Source organism: Xyrauchen texanus, chromosome 1, assembly GCF_025860055.1.
Source record: "Xyrauchen texanus isolate HMW12.3.18 chromosome 1, RBS_HiC_50CHRs, whole genome shotgun sequence".
NCBI lineage: Eukaryota > Metazoa > Chordata > Actinopteri > Cypriniformes > Catostomidae > Xyrauchen > Xyrauchen texanus.
This window is the reverse complement of record NC_068276.1, coordinates 28561414-28580783: the sequence shown is the minus strand read 5'-3', so window position 1 is coordinate 28580783 and position 19370 is coordinate 28561414. Positions and strand designations below refer to the sequence as shown.

Genomic DNA, 19370 nt, shown 5'->3' with positions numbered 1-19370 from the left:
TTAGAAGCAAGCTTTCCAGTAGCCGGTCAACTAAATAAAGTGAAGCTTTCAAGCAGATTAAAGAGTTAACGTACATCCTTCATCATGGACTCCCGCAGTGGCTGAGTCCAGGGCACTCTCCCTCCCATTGCTCACCGGTCTAGATAGCATCCATTTGGTCGAACCACTTCCACTTTTCCTTTATGGTTCTGTAGTCACTTAAGTTTTTTTGTTGGTAGTAGGGATGCACCGATTTATCAGTCAAATATCAGTATCGGCCGATATTCGACTTGTTGACAGCCATTGGCCTATCGGCAATACGATGTCATTCAGCGATGGCAGTGGCCGATGTATATCTGTTTATATGTGTTGGTTACCCAGCTGTAGATTCGGAGAAGATAGTGGCACTATAATGCCAACACCAAAGCGTTCAATTCTGGTGACTTTGAGTAAGCATTTATACATTTTTTCGAGTATGAGTAGCATTCATGTAACTATTGTCTAAAGCATTTCTTCCATTAAGCATTCAGACAGACACATTTTTACGCTAAAAAAAGCAAATCGCACCACAACGAATAGAGCAGAATGCTAGAGTCTCGATACGCATTTATATCAGCTGAAGTTATTTTCAACTTGACACGGCATCTACAAATGCTGCGCTCCCATAAGAGATGCTAAAAACACAGTGAAACGTAATGCAGTTGTCAAAAGACATCCATCTAGCAAATGTTTACATGGAAGACGATTGAAAACAGCACGAGCGGATGCAAAAACACGTTCAGTTTGAACAGCCCCTTGTTCACATGACACAGCACTAGCTGAATTTTCTTAAAATTTCCTCTCAAAAAGACAGCCTTTTGTTTCAGTTGATTGTAGCTAAATTTATACTGTATCCAGCACTTTATTCATAAATATCCAGATGCTGTTTTACTGTGTGAAAAACAGCTCCAAATGATTCAGTGAGAGAGTGCTCTGAAGAATTGTATTGAATCACAAATCTATTCAGACCATTTTGCAAGAACTTTTGGCCAATTCATTGAAAAGAACTGACTCTAAAGAATTATTAATTATTCAAATTGGGCATTGCTAGTTCTTTTAAAGAGCCAAAATAAATATGTGAAATATTCTGAGAGTAAATATTTTTCAGGTCTGTCAGAGCACTCATGGTACGCACAGTGTGTACTGCCATACAGCTGCAGGCGTCACTGGGCACTCGCTTGCAAAAGTATGGGAAGGTATTTCCTAAGAGGCCAATTTTTGTTTTGTAAAGAGGCCCATGTTCAGCCCCATGTTTCAACCTACTGTAAGTTTGTGCTTAATGGAAACAGAAGAACATAGTATTCTGTATGAAAAACACAAGAGCTGAAAGACAGCCCTATTTATGTTGGTATCTATTAATTATTTATCTTTTATCTTGTATTGCTTTTATAATCACTTTTACATTTAAATTTAATTAAATTTATGTTTCACAAAAATAATTTTTGTTGGGCTATGTACTGAAATATTCTTCTCATTGAGTAGGCAGATGTATAGCAGGCTAAAAGGCTCTTGAAAATTTGTTTTTACAAAAAGAAAGAATATTTGTCAAGTGAAAGAAGGTTAGATTAAACGTTGTTTCATAAATTTGTATGATTTAATTTGTGCTCATTCAAAGATAGTGTGATGCAGGCTGAAAGACTTAAAATCAGCTCATTTATTTTTTTTTATAATGAAGATTTATTTGTTTCACTGGCACAAAAGGGGGATTAAATAACAAAAAAAATAAAGATATTGGCTATCGGACAAATTGTTATTTTAAACAGCGGTATTGGTATCGGCCCACAATCGTTGCATCTCTAGTTGGTAGGTCTTGTTGGATCCGTGTCCTGCCAACTGCTGAGACACTTCCTGAAAACTTTTTCTTTTCGCGTCATTTCATTTGTTGCTAATGAGAGGAACGTCTGCACCTCATTTATTGACCACAGCGTGGTTTTGCGTACAGCCATTTCTTTTTACAATTCGAATGTCGTGGGAACAAATTATACTCCTATCGCTGTAGCTAACTTTAAAACTGGCGTGTTGATGTCCCATGTCGCAAATCCAGTGACGCTGGTAGTGACTATTCTCTCTGAACAATCAGTGATCTGCAGGGTTTTGACATCACATTTAGCATCGGCTCGGCTCGCTTGGAACCTCGACCGAGTTGGTAGTACCAGGTACTATCCACAGTGGAAAACCACCAGTCGAGTCGAGTTGTACCATATTGTGGAAGAGAGTGCTTAGAGTGCTTTTATACTATGTTCATAAGAATTCTGTTGTGGTTCACAATAACCAGAATAAAAGGAATCCTTCATAACTTTTAACTCAGAAGGGAACCCTCATAATCGCATAATGCATTTCTGATAGCTGCTTGTCTCCAGACACGTGGTTAGGGGTGGTTCTAGGGGCTCGAGCCCCTGCCTTTTTGCTGTATTTGCTTTTTGCTGCTCTGTACCGACAGAGCAGTGGCATATCCACGGGTGTCCAGGGTGTGCAAACGCCCAATTGAAATTATGTTTTGTTTTTCACGCTTAATAATAGGATTTAGTGGTAAAAAAATTGCATTAATATTATGCTAAAATTTGATGCATTGATTACGTAATTTAATAATAATTTAAAATGACTATTAATACACAATGTGTCACAGAGGCCGTCTCAGATAACATGCACACTCTCCCTTTAAATTAAGAATGTTTAGGGCTGCATTTACCAAAAGCATCTCAAGCCTAAGTATATCGTACATTGTCTATTTAAGCCAAATATGTTAATATTAATTTTGGCTCAATAATCTTTTTTAATTTTTTTGATTATGAGCCAAACCTCCCTGCTCTCTATTAATACCAAAAATGTCATAAAAGATTTTACATTTTACAGTTGTGCATTGTTCTATTCAAGTTGTGGATACATCCAGAATGCATTAAGTTTTTGAACCAGTGAATGTGTTTTTTTTTGTTGTTTTTTTTGGTCAATTTTCCTGATTAGCACAAATTATCCCACCATTTATATTTTTGTCTTTGTCATATTCTGAAAAAAATATCAGTACAAAATAATTGTATAACATTTTTTGATGTGGTGATGGCTGTGTGGCCAAGTGAGGCTGAGAAAGTGAGCACGGTAAGGTTTGACGCATGTTGGAAATCACCTCTAACAGCTGTTTTGTGTTTGCAGTGAGAGCGGGGTTTGGGGGGGGTGCACATGCAGCAGGAATCGTGTGTGCCTTTCATGTTGCTGAAAAGCATATATTTGTGTGTCAAATTTACATTAGATTGTTTGCCTGGATCTTGCTTCCTCTTTTATAAAAAGAGTCACAAACCTGTCACAGTGGTGCCAGGAATTGGAGGAGGAAGAAATACCTTCATGGAGTCATTGCCGCTGCCAGTAGTAGTCAAGACCCTTGCCAGCATCCACCAAGCCCAACTTGAGGCTCTGCTTGAGCTATGCGTTGAAGAGGATAAGCAGTTCTCGGTGCTGTTCAAGGCTCAAGTGCAGGACCGTCAGGTGCTATGGAGCTTTGTACACCAGGAGGGTCTTCAGTTGCGACCCCGGGCCCACCCACTCATTTACATTTACATTTATGGATTTGGCAGACGCTTTTATCCAAAGCCACTTACAGTGCACTTATTACAGGGACAATCCCCCCCCGGAGCAATCTGGAGTTAAGTGCCTTGCTCAAGGGCCCAACAGTGGCATCTTGGTGGTGCTGGGGCTTGAACCCCCGACCTTCTGGTCAGTAACCCTGAGCCTCTACCACTGAGCCACTACTGCCCCCACCCACTCATGGCCGTGCCGCACGTCACGTTGTCCAAGATGGGACCTCAGAATGACCAGGAGGCTTTCATTGTGCTCTTTGAGCAAGTGGCCAAAGCATGGAAATGGACGAGCACCCAGTGAGCGGTCTGCGTACTGCCGCTGTTGCCTGGGAAGCCCAACTTGTGGCCCATCAATTGCCGGCTAACTATCTCCGGGTGGAAGAGGATTTGAACAGAACTATCTTGGAGCGGGTCTGCTGTAGCCCGGAGCAGCATTGCCAGCATTTCCAGCCACTGATGTTTGGAGAGCATGGCCGTCCATTCGCTTTCTCCCAACAACTCCTTGATGACTGCTGAAGGTGGATGCTGGCTGAAGATTGCAACGCTGAGGAGCTGCTCGATCTGGTGGTACTGGAGCAGTTCATCACCTGGCTACCAGAAGGGACAGCGGAGTGGGTCCAGTGCCACCGACCGGCATCACTGTAAGAGGCAGTCCAGCTAGCTGATGACCATATGGCAGCGTATCTGGGGCCCCGCGAGCTCTTTCTCTTTCTCTCTCTCTTCCATCCCCCACCTCCCCCTCATCCTGTTCCTGTTCCCCAGAAATGGGGAATTCCTTTACCAAACTCGTTTCCTGGTCCCGTGGAACGTTCATCCTGCTGGCTTTCCTTTACTCTCTCCGTTCTCCCCTCTGGTGAATCCGCTGCCCTGGGTGTGGGAGTGAAATCTGGGCCAGTCTGTTGGAGCTGCGGGGAACCTAGGCATTTCCAGGACCGATGCCCCACGATGAATGTGGAGACATTGGTCCAAGTCCCCCATGCACCACTGGCCATTCAATGGCCTCATTTAGGGCAGGATAAAACACTGAACTCTCTAATCACCCGTTTCTATTAACTGGGCATTCACAGAGATGTCCGTAGATGGTGTGCTACATGCCGTGAATCTCAGCTAGTGAACCCGTAGCGTTGCAGATGTACTCTTTAGAGTAATCTCCCAAGTGTGGTCACTGATCAAGGCACAACATTTGATGTCACACACACTACACAAACTGTATGAAATATTGGGGGATTAAATAGATTCGGACCAGCATTTATCACCCCCAAACGGGCGGCTTGGTCAACTATTAATGCACGAAGGCACTCAACTGGGACAAGTGGCTCGAGCACCTATTATTTGCAGTTCGAGAGGTCACGCAAGCCTCCACAGTGTTTTCCCCATTTTAATTATTATAATGTGTGCTCGATGTCTTATGGGAAAATTGGGAGTAGTGAACATTAAACAGAAAATACGAAGCTAACTCCACTCACTGGGGCTATTAATTGCTCCAGGTGCAAGAATGTCAAAGCCGGTTATATAATAGGGGTAATCGGCTACAGGAATTTTCACCAGGAGATAAAGTTACTCCTCACATCAAGCTCTAAATTACTCATCAAATGGCAAGGACCCTTTGAGGTCACAAGGTTAGTTGAGGAAATTACGAGGTTAAACGAATGGATAGAGGCAGAGCACGTCAGATTTACAACCTCAATCTCCTAAAACCATGGAGAGAGGCGGTCCCCATGACTTTGTCAAGGTGGTTCCGGAGAGGGACGAGCTTGGACCAGAATTAACTTAAAAGCCACAATCGAGTCACCCTTGTCACTTGCGGAGACCACCTCTAACCGTCACAAGTCACGGAGGTTGCCAGGTTGCAAGGAGAAATCTCAGACGTGTTCTTGCCTCTTCCCGGTCGTATGATTCTCATAGAGCACCATATAGAAATGACCCCAAGGGTAGTGGTATGCAGTCGTCCTTACCAATTACCTGAACACACAAAAAAAGTGGTTCGGGAAGAATTAAAGGCCATGCTGGATATGGGGGTAATAGAAGAATCCCACATTGACTGGGGTCAGCCCGGTGGTGTTGGTTCTGAAGATTAACTACTCGGTCCAGTTCTGTGTGGATTTATAGAAAAGTTATTTCGGTTTCTAAATTTTATGCGTACCCGATACCTCGGATTGATAAACTACTCGATCGATTAGGTGTGGGTCATTTTTATTCGATAAAATTTATCAAATAAAATTTGACAAAGGGATATCGGCAGATCCTCTAAACTCCCATGTTCTGTGAAAAAACAGCATTTTATACACTGTTTGGCTTACACCAATTTGTCACCCTTTTGGTTTGTTCGGGCCCCGGCTATGATTCAGCGGCTCATGGACAGAATTATCAGACCGCATGCTGCCTTCACTGCTGCCTACCTGGATGACATAATTATATACAGTAATGATTGGCAGCAGCACCTGCAGCCTCTGAGGGCTGTCCTGAAGTCATTGAGATGGGCGGGACTCCTAAGAATTGCAAATCCTAAGAATTGTTCAGTTGAATGGGTGGAAGTATGGTATCTGGGCCTCCACTTGGGTAATGGACAGGTGTGGCCCCAAATTGTTAAGACTGCAGCAATTGCAGCCTGCCCTAGAACTAAGACCAAAAAGGAGGTGAGACTTGGGCTGACTGGCTATTATCGTAGGTTTGTGCCCAATTATTATTTTACAGCCCGCTGACTGATCTGACTGAGAAGGGGGCACTAGATCCGGTCCAGTGGACGGAGCTGTTTCAGAAGGCATTCACGCAAGTGAAAGCTGAACTTTGCGGCGAGCCGTTATTATACTCTCCTGACTTCTCTCTCCCTTTTATCTTGCAGACGGATGCATCAGCAGGGGGTTGGGAGCGGTACTGTCACAGATGGTGGAGGGGGAGGAGTGCTGTACATAAGTCGAATGCTATCGCTGAGAGAGACTAAGTACAGCACAGTCGAGAAGGAGTGTTTGGCCATCAAGTTGGTGATCCTCACCCTCTGGTACTATCTGTTGGGACATGCTTTCACCCTCTGTTCAGACCACGCCATGCTCCAGTCTCTCCATCCCATACAGGATACCAACCCACGGATCACCCGTTGGTATCTAGCTCTCCAGCCTTTTAAGTTTGAGGTAGTTGTGGTGGATTTCCTCTCCAGGAATGGGTGGGTGACAGGCCGGATGGCTCCCCGGCCTGAGATGGGCGATGGGGGTATGTGGTGATGGGGGCGTGGTGAGCGACGTCTGTGGAGAGTGAGACTGAGAGAGTGAGTGCGGTAAGGTTTGACACCTGTGGGACATCACCTCTAACAGCTGTTTTGTGTTTGCAGTGAGAGCGCAGAGGAATTAGAAGGGCAATTCAGACCGCTGGAGGGGAGAGAGAGAGAGAGAGAGAGACGCACCCATCAGGAATCGTGTGTGCCTTTCATGTTGCTGAAAAGCATATATTTGTGTGCCAAATAAATTTATATTGGATTGTTTGCCTGGCTCTAAACTGTCTAACCTGCCACAATTGACTAATTATTAAGCTTAGTTTTTTGATACATTAACAAACAGGCCTAGACCCTATTCTATTGATAAAAGCATCATTAAATAGTTTTACATTTTTTATTGCATTAAAATGTAACAGGGCTAAAGCATAATTATTAAAAAAAAAACTATTACATCATACACAGTTTAAACTACAGTATTTAGACTACATTTCTTTTTTATAAAAACTCAAAAGCATACCATCCTCTCTCTCTCTCTCTGCCACATTCCACTGAGTGCCTCTTTTTGCTTGGCTGAAACTGAGTCTTATTCTTACCTGGTCAGTACAAAGACTCAATTGTGCTTATTGAAAAGCCTGAGGAAGGGAAAAAGACCAGACTTCAACCTTTTATACCTCTTCACTTCCTCCTCCTTGATTTCTCTTTCTCTTTTCTCCCACATCTTTTAAGTTTAAGTTCGCCCACTAGACTATAGAGACAATTTCCTTTAGGCATTATGTATTCCATTGGCCATGACTCTGTCTACCTTCATTATGTCTGTTTCATTACATTTTTTCTTCAATAATTTTATGAAGATAGTAGACTAATGACCCCTACTATCTCTGGTGTAGACACTGATGAACATTGCAGTTTTAGAGAAAGTAAGAGCATATCATGGCAGTCTAACAGGTACATTTGAAACTATATGCAACAGAATTTTTATTTTTTTACAGAAGTATTTTAATTATCCAATAACATTTACTATAAACAATATCACACAGGCAAGAGTGCTTTTGTAATCACATAATTACTGATATGTAGTACAACAGCACAATTACTAGTATAATGTTGCTTTTTATTACACGGCCCTCTGGACTACTCTATTCTAATTGGTCAATGGTGCCATCTAGTGGAGTAACAACCGCACTTCCTGCGATTAAGATGTATCAGACCGCACATCTGGGTATTGCGATTCACCTTTTCTACTTCTCGGATCACTGTGCGATCTCTACAAGTAAGATAATAAAATAAAATAATTTCTATGCAAATCAATGTTTCATGTCCATTTATTTACTTATTTGTCAAGTAGTCTTGTAATAAGCTGGATAATGAGAAGGAAATGTCAGATGATCTTTATTTACAAAATAAACACCAACATAGCTCCACAGTGAACGGTTATTTTGACTACTGTTTCTCCACTAATGAAAGTTCCAAATGAGGCACACTGCAAAAAATATTTTTCTTAAAGGGATAGTTTACTCAAATGTTACTCTTCGTTATTTACTCAATCTCATTTATTTCAAACCCATTTGACTTTCTTCTGCTGAACACGAAAGGATATATTTGAAAAAATATCCCTAAAGTTTAATAAAAGTAGTAAAAATGTGACTTGTGCATCATGAATTCAGCGAAAAGATGTGAGGGGAGACGTTGGCTCCGATAAGCGATAATTTGTTCAATGCGCTGTCAGTCAATCAATGCGATAGTCTCTGCAGATTGCAATGAATGGGATGAACTGATGGAAGTGCAAAAACTATTTGCACAGAAAACAACTGACATGGTCAACAGCACTTTTGGTCACGTCTAAATCAAAATTTACTTAAAATTACTTGAAATCTGAAATGGTTTGTGAGTGCTTTTTAGGGAGTACTCGCTCTTAAAGGTACAGATCCATGCCATTATGAACCCAGTTTACCAAGGTGTAGATGACGGATGGTCAAAAAATAAGATACAAATAATAGGCAAACAGATTTAATTTACATGAAATATGCTTGTTGCTGTATTCTTGTAGGTATTGTTTTCGAGGCAATGAAAAATTCATAATTATAAAACAATACATATGTTTGATGAGTCTTTGATTTGATTGATTTAATAGTGTTAATTTCAACTTACAAAAATAAGTATTTCATGCTTATTTACAGTGCAAGTTAAAAGGTATTTCATATGCCTTGATGTACAGAAATCTGATATATGGACATTAACATACTGTATAATAAAACTTTTGGGGGGCATATACTGTATGTACAATACATAGCCTATACAATTTTGATGATAATAAACTGATTTAAGTAAAATATATGTTACATATAGAACAACAGCCAGTTTTAGTATTTTGTGCCATTGCATTTAAGCAAAATATGTGACTTTATATTTTATATATTTTTATGCAGGCCTACATTTTCATATAATATGTTGTGATAAATCAGATTTCAGATTTGTATGGGTTTAACCTGAAAGCTAATTAAGTGTCAACTGGAACTGAACTAAGAATGTATAATGGACAAAAACAAACAAACAAACAAACAAACAAACAAACAAAAAATAATGATGTGACGGCACTCTGCCTTCTATATGTATATATATATAATTTAATTCCTTTAATCAGAATTTTTGTCTTGTTTTCCAGTTAAATAGCTTCAGAAGTTTATGAGCTCTCATAAACACCGTTATTATTACTGTCACACACATGACAATTCTTTGTGGTGTGTGTTTGTTTTAGACCGCATGCTGAGTAAAAGTCAAAAGAATTCAGTGTTAATATTTAACAGGTCTCCGCTGAACATGCTGCACTGCCTGCCGGATTGTTTAGTAACTTTTAGATTTTAACTTGGTTTTAATCTGTGCTGTATATGGATAGCCGCTTCACTGGACAATCATGAATAGCCTTTGAGAGTTTTGTGTCAATAGTCAATACTCTCCCTAAAATAAATATATTGTCCCATTCAGAATCTTTGTGTTCTTGGGATGATAGATTAAATAAGTTCCAGGTATTTTTGTTACATTATTGTTGTCTTTTCATTGAAATCCTCTTATTAAAAAAGGATAAAGGATAAGTGCAAATAATTTATTAACATGCAGATGTGAGGGACTACGATTATTAATTGTTATTTAAAAACGAACAATAAACAAATGCATATAATATTTACATTACTCTTTATCTTATTGTTTGCATGCCAATGATCACCCTTAATTTTTTTCTAATAGTGACATGTGTGCCTAAGGTTATGATCCTTGGCATAGACTGTATTTAAGGGATAATTCAACCAAAAGTCAGTAACCGTTCAGTTTCAAGTAATCTTTTTTTCAATACAATATATGTAATTGGGGATGGTTGAGTTTCATGAAACATAGAAAGTAATACAGGTTTGGAACAACATAGGAGTTAGTAAATCATAACAGAACTACAGTATCCCTTTAAGAATTCAAAGTGGCTTTTGGTAGAAGACATTTAGAATCAGATCCGTGTTTAAAACACTTGGTTGCTAGCATAAGCTCAGAAGTGTGGTGGTAGCTTAAATTAATAGTTTGTACACCTAAATCAGGTAAGATATATATTTTTTTATTTTATTGAATAACATAATGTAGTATTGTGTCACTTCGCTCTATGCATGTGTCTGAACATGAGATCTTGCTCAGTGTACTGTGGGGTTAGGAACTGTGAGTCTGGCAGATGTAGCAGATCAAAGTGAATATTTTTCAAAGCACAGAGGCACCAGAGCAGAGGTCAGGGGCCCCCCTCGCCTTCTCTTTACTCCCACCATGTGGCTACGTTGCTTGTAATTCTTATACAATAAGTGAATGTTATGCATTCCCTATTTCCCTACACTTTCTCCTTTTTACTTTCTTCTCTCTGTCTCTCAGGCTTGTCCCGTTTTCTTCAGGATCCTGAACCTCAGGTTGTGTCTGTAGGAGGCACAGCACGGTTTGAATGCTATTTAGATGGCATGCCCACCCCAAGAATCACCTGGGAGAAGAACCAGACACCTCTACCAGCACCCACTGAACCTCAAGAGCTATCAAGGTAAATGGTGTTGATATTTGCTCTAGAATTTATGGTTCACATTCTGATATTCAGATATGAAATCGTATACACAAAGGAAGTTCTAGCAAGTGCAAAGTTTGTCCAGCATTAGAAAACAATGTTGCTATCACTGTATAAAACAAGATGAAGTCTTCCATTGCTGTAACTGTGTGGGAGGACTTGCACGACTACTCGTTTTATTAGTTGACTAGTTGGAGGGTCAGTGTTTACCTAATGTAAATGACTCAATAGAATGCTGTGTAGCATCAGTGGTTTTTGTTGTTTGTGACCAAAATGCGTTAATGGAGAGTGTACGACTGAAGATGGTGTCTGCACAGCTGAGATGATGTGAGAAAGGAATGCTCATAGATCTCTATTGCTAGATTCATGCTGCCTGCAAGGTCATAAACAGTGCAAAAAACAGTCAGGTCCCACTCACTTATAGTTCCCTTTTCACAAACGGATGATGCATGTCATTGTATTTTACAGCAGCGGAAAACTTTATTATGTTTACATTTTTTTAATTATAATTTTGTGTAAATTACATTATTCTTTGTGTCATGTTACCCTGGCATTAAAAAAAAAAAAAAACACATCACCACTCCTGTCATGTTTCAATATGGGTTTCAAATACAGTTATAGGGAATAAAATGGGAGAACAGTTCTCCCATTTACTTCTCTTCCCCTCATGATATCCTAGGTATGTATGACTTTCGGCACGGAACAGTTTTGCAACAAGAACTGCAACAAGAACTGTTCAGCCCCATGGTGGAAAAGAGGCTATCTACTTAATAAAGAAAGCCATATGCACCTGAGATATCATGAGAGTGAGTAAATGATAAGAGAGTAAAAAAATTTGGGTGAACTTTCCCTTTATTGAGGGAGGGACAGTAAATTTGGTATCTTTCTTCTGATTGCCGTAATCCACCGCTCTCTTGTTTTTTTGTTTTTTTTTTGGAAATTTTGGAAATGTAATAGAGGATTATTAATTTAGCTGTTGAAGCAAATGGAAACATAAAAATAACATTTGCTGTGGTCTCCCATTCACCACTGTAGTACCCTGCTACAGTTTACTTCTGCGTTCAAAACCCAGAAATGTGAAAAGGGTCCATTTTGGCCTGAATGTAAACACTACAATGTAAGTTAGACTCACTTATGGTGAGAGGATGCTGAATAACTTTCTGCTCTGTGCTCACTTAATTTTTACTTTGTGTAATTCAAATTATATTTGGTCCTACAGTTTGCTACACAAAGCTAATGACACAGGGATGCATACACAGAGATGCAGTTTGTGGACTGAGGAATTTTCCTTCTGCTGTTTGCATGTATTGAACAAGCACAACTGAAGTTCACATGTGATCCACAATTAGTTGACAGACCCAGTTCACTAACTAGTAGCAAAACTGATTGACTAGTTGCCTGCAGGTTGTACAGATATTAGAATATATCAGCACAAGTGGGACTAATTTAAACTATCCCTGTAGTAAAGCTAGAAGCTGCCCAGCTATCCTCCAGTTATGTGTCCTTTCTCTTTGTGATATGCCCAAAGGTAAAACCATTAGACTAGAGATGAGACTATAGTGTCTGTGGTGGTAGTTCTGCATGGACTGGCACTGTGCTTCCTGATGGGGCATGATTTACCATAGACGTAATGTAGCATAGCTCGACCACCTCTCAGGATGACCTAGTACATTAACCTAATAATTGTACATTTGTTGCACTGAAGCAGTAAATGGCTAGACAAGTTATAGTATTATAAAAGAAAGTGGAACATAAATAATGGTGGAAAGAAAAATATTAAAGGAATAGTTCACCCAAAAATGAAAAAAAAAAAAAATAAAAATTCTGCCATAATTTACTCAATTTCATGTCATATCATGCCTTTTTCTGACTTTCGTTTTTCCTTGGAACACAAAGTATGTTGGGCATAATGTTAGCCCCGGTCACCATTCACTTTCATTATATGGAAAAAAGATGCAATGACAGTGAGTGGTGATTGAGGTTTACATTCTACCTAACATCTCCTTTTGTGTTCCTTGGAAGAAAGAAAATCATACAGGTTTGGAACAACATGAGGTGAGTAAATAGCCGTTTTCTCCACCATTGGGCTGAATGCATTTCCACCTGAGCATGGTATGATTATAAACCGTTCTTGGCCTGGAATTCTCAGCAGGGTTAGCTAACCTTGCTCAACCGTGCTTGTAGAATGGTTTAGTACGTGGCGACTCATTTAGTGTATGTTCAGGATTTTATTATGATGGTTTAACTTGTAGTGTAGCCTACATTTATTATTTTACACTCCTTTTACTTCAAGGAAGTAGATAGCTCATTTAAACTCAAAATGTAATATATTCTCATATACTATTTTCATATAATACTTTGTCAATAAATATAATTTTAAGCTTTTCTGGGAACTTTTAACTTTCTGCATGCTCTTGTCCTATGGTAAACACAAGCCCTCAGCAAATGATGGTAAATCTCACGTCTTTTTTGTTTACTTTCCTTTTTGCAACATAGTCCGTGGCTTTGCTGTTTGTTAGCAGAGTAAAACCAGGGGAAAAGGCAGTCCTAAAAATTGGAATATGCGATCATCCTCCATAGCTCTCGGCTCTCGCTCCAATGTTTACCTCTCACATGGATATGTTACATACATTCTACTGATTCCACGGCACCACAGTGGGAAAAAGGACGTGCAACCGTGCCAACTGGCCCGGATCGGCACGGAACAGTTTTGCAACAAGAACTGATCGGCCCCATGGTGGAAAAGAGGCTAATGATGACAGATCTATTCATTTAATATTATATAAATGTATCAACACAATACTAATATAGAACGCTTTTTTGTGTTGCTTTAATATCCATTTAATTATACCGAAGAATATTTTGTAGATTTCTAGGTATTACTAAGTAGTCATTCAGAAGATACTTTTTTGCAATGTAACAAAGTACACTTTTGTTTTATTTTGCACTTAATGTATACAAAAAAAATTAAATAAATCCTTGTCAGTCTCTTTTTTTTTTTCTGTGCTAGCGTCATTACTTCTCCAGCCTCTGTGCGAACTTGCAGCCCTATGCTGCAGATATTGTTAAACTTTGTATGACACATTGCTTGCTATGTGTCTCATTTGTAAGTTGCTTTGGAAAAAAGCATCTGCTAAATGAATAATATAAATGTACCAGCCTTGAGCTTTAGATACTACACCACGCCATCCACCCTTTCAGTGAATCCTATCTGTTATCTCGTTAAATAATGATTGTATAGACATACATTGTAGATGCGAGTCATGCAACCTTTTGTTATGGCAGCCATGTCTTTGCCACTTTGAGTTTCCCAATAAATGATACAATCATGTTTAATTTGCTCATGCAATGTGGCTTGCAGTGTTACTTTGGTCCATAGCTGTAGCCCATGGAGGTTACTAGAAGTTAGTGGAAATTCAAGACAGTAAACATTCAGCACACAAATTAAAATTAAGTTATGTCCCCTAGTGTGATTAGTATGCCGAGAAGGCTGTGATTTAATCAGATGAATATACTGTATAGTTTGCATGTGCAGCATGTTTCAAATGAGGGAGCTTGTGTGTCTGGAGCTGGTGTTGTGCTGACACCGTTTGCTCATACCATTTAAAGCTCTTTGTCTCATACACTGAAAACGGCATCATGAGCATTGCGCACTCTTATTGTAGCAGATGACAGCGAGCAGAGTGCTAATTTACTTGTAAATTATGAGCAGGAGTGGTTTTTCTGTTTTTTACTCAGTAACTCTCAGATACACTTACTGTATAAGCACACACAAAAACACACACTTGCAAACAGAGACATGTGGCTGGTATGCAGCTGCAAACCCAAGACAGTCAATTTCACAGACATGTTCTCATATTATTGTGCCTCTTTCCCCATCCTGGTATCCTTGGGAAGCATTGCAATTTATAATTGATGCTTGGTTTGCTTTTGCTTAACATGTAAAGCAATTTCAAATCAATGCTTTATAAATAATAGAGCATTAAGATCCCCAGTGAGCAACCAAAGGTGACAGAGGCAAGGAAAAACTCTAAGATGGTTGGGTTGGATGAGGATAAAACTTTTGGAGGAACCAGACTCCATCCTCCTCTAGCCTTAAAGAAAGATCTACAAAAATACAGTATACACATATTTCACACACTAATATTAATTAGACCAGATGTAATCCACAGAATAATTATAATAATATTGACTGTGTTTGTGGTTCAAATAAATAATGGTGGCAATGAATGATTTTAGTAAAGTAATCCAGCCAATAGGAGTGATGCAGGTGGTATAGGACAGACATTGGTTATGGCTGATATTGGATGGAAATCTGTGATGGATCTTGGTATGACAGGAACTAGTGAATTGTGATGACGTTGTAAGCAGGGACTGTCAGATCATTGAACTGGAGTTGTTAATGATCCCACCACCTGGACCATCATCAAACCAACACTAACTAGCATGAAGCAGCCTGGAAAAGCATGAGAACAGCATGCTGGTTGAAGGGACATTTCACCCAAGAATTAAAATTCTCCCATAATTTAGTCTCACTCATGCCATCCCATGTGTGTATGACGTTCTTTCTTCTGCTGAACACAAATGAAGATTTTTAGAAGAATATTTCAGCTCTGTTGGTCCTCACAATTTAAGTGAATGGTACTAAAATTTTGAAGCTCCAAAAAGCACAAAGGCAGCATAATATTCATATCTTCAGAAGTAATTTGAAAAGTGTGGGTGAGAAACAGATTATTTTTTTTACTATACATTCTCCTCCCTGCTCTGTACTAAGAATGTGTAAATGAAGGTGAAAGTGGAGATTAATAGTGAAATAGGACTTGAATATTGAGCTGTTTCTCACACACATCTATTATATTGCTGCTTACGATTTAACCACTAGAGTCGTTTGGATAACATTTTTGTTGCCTTTATGTGCTTTTTTGGAGCTTCAAAATTTGGGTACACATTCACTTGTGTTGTGAGGACCTACAGAGCTGAAGTATTCTTCTAACAATCTCAATTTGTGTTCTGCAGAAGAGCATGAAGCAGCCTGGAAAGTCATAAACATCTTTCATGGCATGAAGGTGGATAAATTATGAGAGAATTACATTTTTTGTGTGAACTATTCCTTTAAGCTGGCCTTTTCAGCAGGGTAATAGGGTCTTTGACGAGACCTGATGTTATCAAGAGGTAATTCTACTAAAAGGAGAATATTTTAGAAGGAAAGACTTTTGACATTGCAAATACAGAAAGAACATTTTCTGAAAATGTCTCTTGATTGCATCATTTCATCCGAGGTATTTTCAGGGGAATGTTTCTCCATATTTGGCAGTAACTGTGTGTGACATTTAATGTCATCATTTGATAAAGGTGCATGTGAGTAGAGGTTCCAGTATTCATTGAGTAATTGTCTTGAAATATTTGTCATTGCACCTTCATACAATATGAGGACTGTTCACTCTGCTCTTAGAACGCTGTAGCCATTTGAAATTACAAATGAGAAGGAAATTGTAAAGGGAGGCAGATTGTTTGGAAACCTGCCTCCCAGGATCATTCCCTGTCTGCTTCAGATACTTCCTTTTGTATCTGCACCTTTTTGTAAAAAAGCATCTTTTGTATGCGCAGCCTTCTACATATTAATGAGTACACACTCGCACACAGAGGCACATTAGCCGTGCATTAATGCATGCTGTCATGTTCTGGCGGCTGCTGCAGTCACTCTCTAATTTACATCCCAAGCACAGCTGAGACAGTGCTGTTGGAGGTGTAGATGTGTTGTGGAGCTGTCCTCAGATGAACTCTCATACCCCCAGTGAATTCTACAACATTGAGTCACGTGCACTAGATTTCTTCACTAGACAGACACAGACGCACAAATTCACCCAACCTTGGTCTTTGTGGCCTTTCTGCCAGAATGTCTTGCTCTCTGCATTGACAGGATCCATGGTTTATAATATTGTTCTGAAGGAAGATGAAAAGGCGATTCAAAAGCAGTCTCTAAAGAAGAGAGATGACTATGGAATGAATATTAGTGGTGGAACTTGACCTCATCACTGCAAACACTGCAGTAGTAATGTAGAGGGAAAAGAGAGGGAGAGAGGAGAACATGTGAAGGGAGTGGATGAAAGAAAAACATTTTCACTTTTCAAGACGTAAGCTGCCATTTGGTTTGTTTTTCTATACAGTATCTGTAGACAAAGCTGTCTTCTCTCTTCCTTGTCTGCCATTTATTTTATCTTTTTTTTTTTTCCACTCCCCCACTCTGTTATTTCTGCCATATGATGTATGCGTTTGTGTAGACTGCCATTTTATATTGTCCAAAGGCCCGATTCTTAATGTTAGGATGAATAGCAGATTGCTCGATCCTAGAGCATATAACTTTTTGTTATTTGTCATCAAAATGTAATAACTTGCTCCACCTCTGAAACAACTTGCTTTTTACCACTTCCCTCCATTCTGGTATGCAATACCAACTTTCACTCTTCAATCAATTTAAGATGGATAAAATCAAGTCCTGCCCTACATTTTTCCTCATTAAAAATCCTGTATTACTCGGAAACACAACAGATTAAGGAAGTTAAATGGGCTATGAATGGCATTTTATGTTAACTTTAAAAGGTTTTATTTAGACAATCTAGAATTTCTAAAACCGGGTGGGGAAACTTTTTCCCATTAAGGGCTATTTGAGTATTTGCTAAATGATTCGTGGGTCATACGACGTGGGTCATCATTGCTATCATTTTTTGATTGTGGGTTGAAATGGACGTACACATTCAGTTACGTGCTCTATTATGCAACAATTTACATTGTTATCATTTAAAATGATTTTTAATCATTATTTTAATTGAACACTTTTATAGTTAATTGAATCAAGGCTATTTTTTTTCTTTTAAATTTTTTTCTCAAATGGCCTCGTGGGATGGGTAAAATGGTCTTGCTCCCCACCCCTGGTCTAAAACAAAGAAAACTTTGGGTTTAGTGGTGAACCAAAGAGAGATGTCTTATAATCTTTCTGTCTCGCTTTCTCTCTCACAGGTACATAACTCTCCCTAACGGGGTGCTGCAGATTTTAGGGGTCACTAAAGGTGATGAAGGCTCGTATCGTTGTGTGGCCTTCAACTCTGCCCAAAAGCACTTCAGCCAAGATGCGTCTCTCACAGTCAGCCCAGGTATGCAAAAACAAAGACCTGTGGCCAATTACCCCACCCTAGATGTCCTTTGCTTATTCAATATGTCACATAGACACTTACAGCTCTATTCATGTAATGTGTCTGACTCATACATTAATGCCCTTATAGGGGTTTAAAAATGGAATCATTGAGTGCATACTGGGAGAATTCATTGAGCACCAGAATCTGCCTGCCCTGCCTCAACTTATACATTTATTGAAGTTGAGTAGTTCACATTTTTATGACCGTTTTCCTCCCTCTTTCTGACCCTTAGAATTAAACAGGCCATTTATTTGCTGCTGTGCCTTTGAGACTTCCATGTAAAAATGTCTTCTTTGCATATGAAATGAGAAACACTGCTTCTGTACACTTTTGCTGAGTTCCATTCAACATCAGACGTGGAATATTCCTAATTGTCTTCAAACTTCAGAAAATAAAGAATTCCATTGCTGAACCATTGGATGATGATGTATAAAGAAACTGAAGCAGCTTTTCCACCATTGGGCCGAACAGTTGGAATCATGTTGTTGGCATGGTTAGTTTCTTTTTTCACTGTGGTGCTGCTAAATCTGGATTAGAATGTACTGACTGAGCGAGTGCCCAACTGTGAGTCACCGTGTCACTAAAGCCATTCCATCAGAACGGTTCTCTGTCTTGAGTACTGTTAGCTAACTGTGCTGAGAAATCCGGCCCAGAAACGGTTTGTAATTGTACAGTTCCAACCCATGGTGAAGTGGTTGTGCTACTAGAAGTGGTTTCTGTTCTCGGAACCCTTTGACCATATGATGAAAAAGCGCTGAATTAATCATTATAATGCTACTGTTAACTTTGCAGTTGTTCAACTGTCAACAAAGAAGTCTCGTAGCAACCAAATTGTAGAGTATAAATTATGCTATGGAGTTTTTTTGTTTTGTTGCAGAGGCAAAGTTAATACCTGTTTCCGCATATAGGTTTTCATCATGGAATGTAGGACTTTAGTCCAATTGATGTATTTGATTTGCTTAAAAGTGAAGGTTTGTCATTTATTGTGTGCATAGTACATCACCTGGGTGCTGCCATGTTTGCATGAAGTCGTACACCCGCATCTCTGAGTTCTAGATTTCTGCACAAGTTGGAAGTCTGACTCCTGGTGAGGTTATATTGCATTTTCCTAATGGGAAGGTGGAAATTCAAAAGCTGAATGGAGTGCAGAATTGCTCACAAGCTGCGAGTTTGCTTTTGGCCACATTATATTTTATAATCGCACCACCCTTCAATATCAGTGTCTTTGCAAAGCTTGCAGGACATTGAGACCAGTTCACTAAACAATTTGCACTGAAATTCGACCTTATTAAAAATGCTTTAAC

At 39.3% G+C, this 19370-nt stretch overlaps 1 protein-coding gene across 1 annotated transcript in view; it reads left to right on the top strand.

Moving 5' to 3' along the window:
* The window catches only part of LOC127648899 (immunoglobulin superfamily DCC subclass member 4-like), a 101305-nt gene that overhangs the window by 33127 nt on the left and 48808 nt on the right, over positions 1-19370 (top strand). The window contains exons 3-4 of the mRNA XM_052133725.1: positions 10693-10852; positions 17891-18024. Of these exons, the coding sequence (XP_051989685.1) occupies positions 10693-10852; positions 17891-18024 (294 nt within the window). The remainder of the gene's footprint in view (positions 1-10692; positions 10853-17890; positions 18025-19370) is intronic.